At 38.8% G+C, this 6,000-nt stretch overlaps 1 protein-coding gene across 2 annotated transcripts in view; it reads right to left on the bottom strand.

Annotated features, from left to right (window-relative positions):
• The window catches only part of smox (spermine oxidase), a 66,096-nt gene that overhangs the window by 56 nt on the left and 60,040 nt on the right, over window positions 1-6,000 (bottom strand). For both annotated transcript variants that reach the window (XM_062027092.1, XM_062027093.1), the window contains one exon: window positions 1-195. This exon is cut by the window's left edge and continues 56 nt beyond it. In XM_062027092.1, the coding sequence (XP_061883076.1) occupies window positions 52-195 (144 nt within the window). In that variant the 3' untranslated portion in view covers window positions 1-51. The remainder of the gene's footprint in view (window positions 196-6,000) is intronic.

Below are 6,000 nucleotides of genomic sequence, written 5' to 3'. Positions count from 1 at the left end.
AAAAAGTGTACATTTTCTCACTAGTTAGAGGTTAGTTAGATGATTTTTTTTTCACATATTATTTTTAGGCCTTGCGGTGTCCTGGTACATTTCCACCAGGCGCTTGGCCTCCCGCTGGCCTGACAGCAATGCACCATGGGTAGTGGAATAGTACTTCCTGTGCGTGGCCTCTCCGGCAAATAAGACCTGCAGAGGCTGGGGAAGAAAGAGGTGAAGAAAAATTAGTGTTTTAGAGACAAAATTTAGGCCTCGTTGCGTTTCTTTCATCACACCTGAGTGAGGTTAGGTCGTGTTTTATTCTTCGGCCACTTCGTGTAGCAAACACGGCTTCAGTGGTCGTTTTACATGATCTCCACCAGATGTCGCTGTCGTGTATGTTAAAATATGCATTATCGCCACTGTATTCAATTCCAGCCAATATTTTCTTACAATGTTTGGACAATTATTTGCGAAGGAGTGATTGTTGCCAGACGGGAAATGAAAATATCTTAAGTGTATTTTGAGGGACGATATCCGACAATATCTGCAATAAAACCCCGTATGTTGATAATAGTTTATTATGCTGATACACTTTAAAATGAACAGCATTGTTGGGGTAAAAATAAATAAATAAAGCTGCCACTAGGTGAACAGCGCCCCCACCTGGCAGGGAGGAGACACGTGAGCCAAAACACAACATTAGACGCAATGGAGGATGTTTACTGTTCTTGCTACTCGTCATGTATTGAAGAGGCCAGGTTATTATTTACATTTATAGTTACTGTTTGTGCTGTTATTGTATTTATCATGCTTTTTTATATGTACATTCATCTATTTATTTATATGTATTTATATATATTTATTTATTTTATATTTATATATTATTTATTTATTTATATATGCACCTTATTGCTTTTTTATCCTGCACTACCATGAGCTTATGTAACGAAATTTCGTTCTTATCTGTGCTGTAAAGTTCAAATTTGAACGATAATAAAAAGGAAGTCTAAGTCTAAGTTTTTCATATGATTTAAAAAAAAATCAATAATGTTATGTCTTAACACAGCATCAGTCATTTAACTTGTTTTTATGTACCGTATTTTTCTGACTATAAGTCGCTGTTTTTTTTTCATAGTTTGGCCGGGGGTGCAATATAAGTCAAAAGAGCGACTTATGTGTGAAATTATTAACACATTACCGTAAAATATTAAATAATATTATTTAGCTCATTCACGTAAGAGACTAGACGTATAAGATTTCATGGGATTTAGCGATTAGGAGTGACAGATTGTTTGGTAAACGTATAGCATGTTCTATATGTTATAGTTATTTGAATGACTCTTACCATAATATGTTACGTTAACATACCAGGCACGTTTTCAGTTGGTTATTTATGCCTCATATAACGTACACTTATTCAGCCTGTTGTTCACTATTCTTTATTTATTTTAAATTGCCTTTAAAATTCTATTCTTGGTTTTGGGTTTTATCAAATAAATTTCCCCCAAAAATACGACTTGTCGACTTATATATGTTTTTTTTTCCTTCTTTATTATGCATTTTCGGCCGGTGCGACTTATACTCCGAAAAATACGGTAAGTGCCTTCTGTATCTACTTTTTTATATATAAATAATACAAATGGAAAACCATTTAACAAAATAAAAAGTTCTCTTGTCATCTCACAAGTTTTTTTGTTGTTTTTTTTAAAGCAATGAATCATTTCAACTCCTATAATAATAATAATAATATTAATAATAATAATATTAACAATAATAATACATTTTATTTATAAGGCGCCTTTCTGGGCATTCAAGGACAAAGTCAAAACAATAAAATCAAATTGGATAAAAACAACAACAAAGATAGAGAAGATAAGATGATTACAATGAATAAGCAGTCAGGAATAGGTGTGTTTTGAGTCTTGATTTGAAGAGGGATATTGAGTCTAAGTTACGAAGGTCTGGTGGTAAAGAGTTCCAAAGATGTGGGGCAGAGCGGCTGAAAGCTCGGGCACCCATGAAGAAATGTGATTCATAAACATTAAATAATGGATATATATATATATATATATATATATATATATATATATATATATATATATATATATATATATATATATATATATATATATATATATATATATATATATATATGTACAGTATATGGTTTGGCAAATGAATGCTTTGTATACATATTTAAAGTGTAATTGTAAAGAATTATAGAAATAATAATTTAATGATTGATATATTAATTGGTCTTTAAACCACACCATTTTTGCTGGCAAAACTGAATGAATAAAATTATAATGGGAATTAATTTCATATAGTATTTTAAAGATCTAAAATGGGAAATGATAAAAAACAGGAAGCCAACCAAAGTAACATTAATTAAAACATATACAAACAAGAAAAAGTCATATTTATTATTCTACACTGATTAGACCTGTGGGCCAGTTTGGAATCTCCTATTAGCCATTTTTTATGGGCTGACAGTCAAAAAGGTAATGTGAGATTAAAAAAAAAAAGTAAATTTACCCATTTTTTAATTTTAAAAAAACAAAAACGTTTTATTATGTTATTTTCTTCTACCTTATGATTGTCACACACACACTAGGTGTGGTGAGATTATCCTCTGCATTTGACCCATCACCCTCACCCCCTGGGAGGTGAGGGGAGCAGAGAGCAGTGGCGGTGGCCGCGCCCGGGAACATTAATTAAAGTATGCAAACAAGAAAAAGTCATATTTATTATTCTACACTGAATAGACCTGTAGGCCAGTTTGGAATCTCCTATTAGCCATTTTTATGGGCTGACAGTCAAAAAGGCAATGTGAGATTTAAACTTTTTAAAAAAATTTAATTTACCTATTTTTTTATTCAAATTAAAAAAACGTTTTATCATGTTATTTTCTTCTACCTTATGATTGTCACACACACACGAGGTGTGGTGAGATTATCTTCTGCATTTTACCCATTACCCTCACCCCCTGGGAGGTGAGGGGAGCAGTGAGCTGCAGCGGTGGCCACGCCCGGGAATAATTTTTGGTGATTTAACCCCCAATTCCAACCCATGATGATGAGTGCCATGCAGGGAGGTAATGGGTCCCATTTTTATAGGCTTTGGTATCACTCCATTTCAAATAATTCTATTAAAATAATAAGTCCCTCCAGGGATTCAACATTGAACCAATACCCACAAAGTATGTGCGGCATCGCAACTTCGTCCATTGCTTGCAACTTCCCCGCACATTTTCGCAAATCGGCGTCTTTTTCGACACTCAAATTTTTCTCTGAGCGACGCTCAACTTTCTAATCAAAACTAATGTTTGTATTTTGTGTAGACGAAGCAGAAAAAACAGCATGTAACAATATAGCGACTCTTTATTGCTCAAACGACACAGTTGTCTTCCTCCCACGTAGCTTGGCTTAGCTGTTCACGGCGCTAAGCCTTCTGGGTAATGAAGTATATAAACATACATTTTCTAGTTTACATGCATTTCTATATTTATGGAACCTTTTATTTATCCAGGCTAAGATAATTAAGAACAGATCTTCACTTGCAATGCTGACCTAGCAAAAAGGCGACATGTTAGAGATGTTCAAGTGTGATGATAATCTCTCATCGTCTCTAATTTATTATAGATCATTCTTAACAGTTCAAAAATGCGCTTAACATTGGGGGGGTTTAAGTCAGACAAACACTTTTCACGGGTAAAATATACACAGAGAATGTCCGCATTATGCAGATGACAGCAGAGAGCGGACCAGTTTGGTGTTGTTTCTTTCTGTAATTATAATGATCATTATTAATAGTAATAAATAATTAAAAAAGTGCACTAATTTGACAATGAGATCAGAGTATGGCTTTCACTGCCATCTAGTATCTACATATAAAGCGGGTAAAACATAAATACGGTATTAGTTTTACAATTTTAGGTGAAGTCCTTTGCTTTTTGAGGTTAAGGTCACGAGCAACACTTAAAACATACTTTTTTTTAAAAAAATCACAACTTGACTCAATGTTGTTGAACAAAAAAGCCTCAAAACGTTGCAACTTTGTGAAAAGGCTGCCAAGAAGTCAGGCATTTTAGGCCGCGACAATCACAAAAAAAGGCAAGTAAAATCATTTCTACTATCAATTCAACTTCAGCGCCCCCTTGTGGTTTAAACAGTTTGCTTTCCCAATGAAAACCAGGAGGAGTTTGAATCTGTTCAAACACACATGATGAGAGGACGGTGACGTGATGAGAGGACGGTGACGTGATGAGAGGACGGTGACGTAATGACAGGACGGTGACGTAATGAGAGGACAGTGACGTAATGAGAGGACGGTGACGTAATGACAGGACGGTGACGTAATGAGAGGACAGTGTGGTAATGAGAGGACGGTGACGTGATGAGAGGACGGTGATGTGATGAAAGGACGGTGAAGTAATGAGAGGACGGTGTGGTAATGAGAGGACGGTGGGGTAATGAGAGGACGGTGTGGTAATGACAAGACAGTGACGTATTGAGAGGACGGTGAGGCAATGAGAGGATGGTGGCGTGATGACAGGATGGTGACGTAATGAGAGGACGTGATATAATGAGAGGACGGTGACATGAGAGGACGGTGACATTATGAGGACGGTGACGTAATGAGAAGACGGTGACGTGATGACTGGATGGTGATGTATTGAGTGGACGGTGACGTAATGAGAGGATGGTGTGGTAATGACAAGACAGTGACGTATTGAGAGGACGGTGAGGCAATGAGAGGATGGTGGCGTGATGACAGGATGGTGACGTAATGAGAGGACGTGATATAATGAGAGGACGGTGACATGAGAGGACGGTGACATGAGAGGACGGTGACGTAATGAGAAGACGGTGACGTGATGACTGGATGGTGACGTATTGAGAGGACGGTGACGTAATGAGAGGACGGTGATGTTTTGAGAGGACGGTGAGGTGATGACAGGATGGTGACGTAATGAGAGGACGTCATAATGAGAGGATGGTGACATTAGAGGACGGTAACGTAATGAGAGGATGGTGACGTGATGACAGGATGGTGACGTAATCAGAGGACGTGATATAATGAGAGGACGGTGACGGTACGAGAAGACGGTGACGTGATGAGAGGATGGTGAGAGGACGGTGAAGTGATGAGAGGACGGTGACGTAATAACAGGATGCTGACGTAATGACAGGATGCTGACGTAATGAGGACAATGACGTATTGAGAGGACGGTGACGTATTGAGAGGATGGTGACGTATTGAGAGGATGGTGACGTAATGAGAGGACGTGATATAATGAGAGGATGGTGACATTACGAGAGGATGGTGACGTTACTAGAGGACGGTGACGTTACGAGAGGACGGTGACGTAATGAGAGGATGGTGACGTGATGACAAGATGGTGATGTAATGAGAGGAAGTGATGTAATGAGGACGGTGACGTTATGAGAGGACGGTGACGTTACGAGAGGACGGTGACGTTACGAGAGGACGGTGACTTCATGAGAGGATGGTGGCGTGATGACAAGATGGTGACGTAATGAGAGGACGTGATATAATGAGGACGAGACGGAATGAGAGGACGGTGACGTTATGAGAGGACGGTGACGTAATGAGAGGATGGTGACGTGATGACAAGATGGTGATTTAATGAGAGGAAGTGATGTAATGAGGACGGTGACGTTATGAGAGGACGGTGACGTTACGAGAGGACGGTGACGTTACGAGAGGACGGTGACGTTACGAGAGGACGGTGACGTTACGAGAGGACGGTGGCGTGATGACAAGATGGTGACGTAATGAGAGGACGTGATATAATGAGGACGATGACGGAATGAGAGGACGGTGACGTAATGAGAGGATGGTGACGTGATGACAAGATGGTGATGTAATGAGAGGAAGTGATGTAATGAGGACGGTGACGTTATGAGAGGACGGTGACATTACGAGAGGACGGTGACGTTACGAGAGGACGGTGACGTTACGAGAGGACGGTGACGTTACGAGAGGACGGTGGCGTGA

Source organism: Entelurus aequoreus, linkage group LG18 (genome assembly GCF_033978785.1).
Source record: "Entelurus aequoreus isolate RoL-2023_Sb linkage group LG18, RoL_Eaeq_v1.1, whole genome shotgun sequence".
Classification (NCBI taxonomy): Eukaryota; Metazoa; Chordata; class Actinopteri; order Syngnathiformes; family Syngnathidae; genus Entelurus; species Entelurus aequoreus.
Note: the sequence above shows the minus strand (reverse complement) of the source record. Positions and strands in the feature narration are given on the sequence as shown.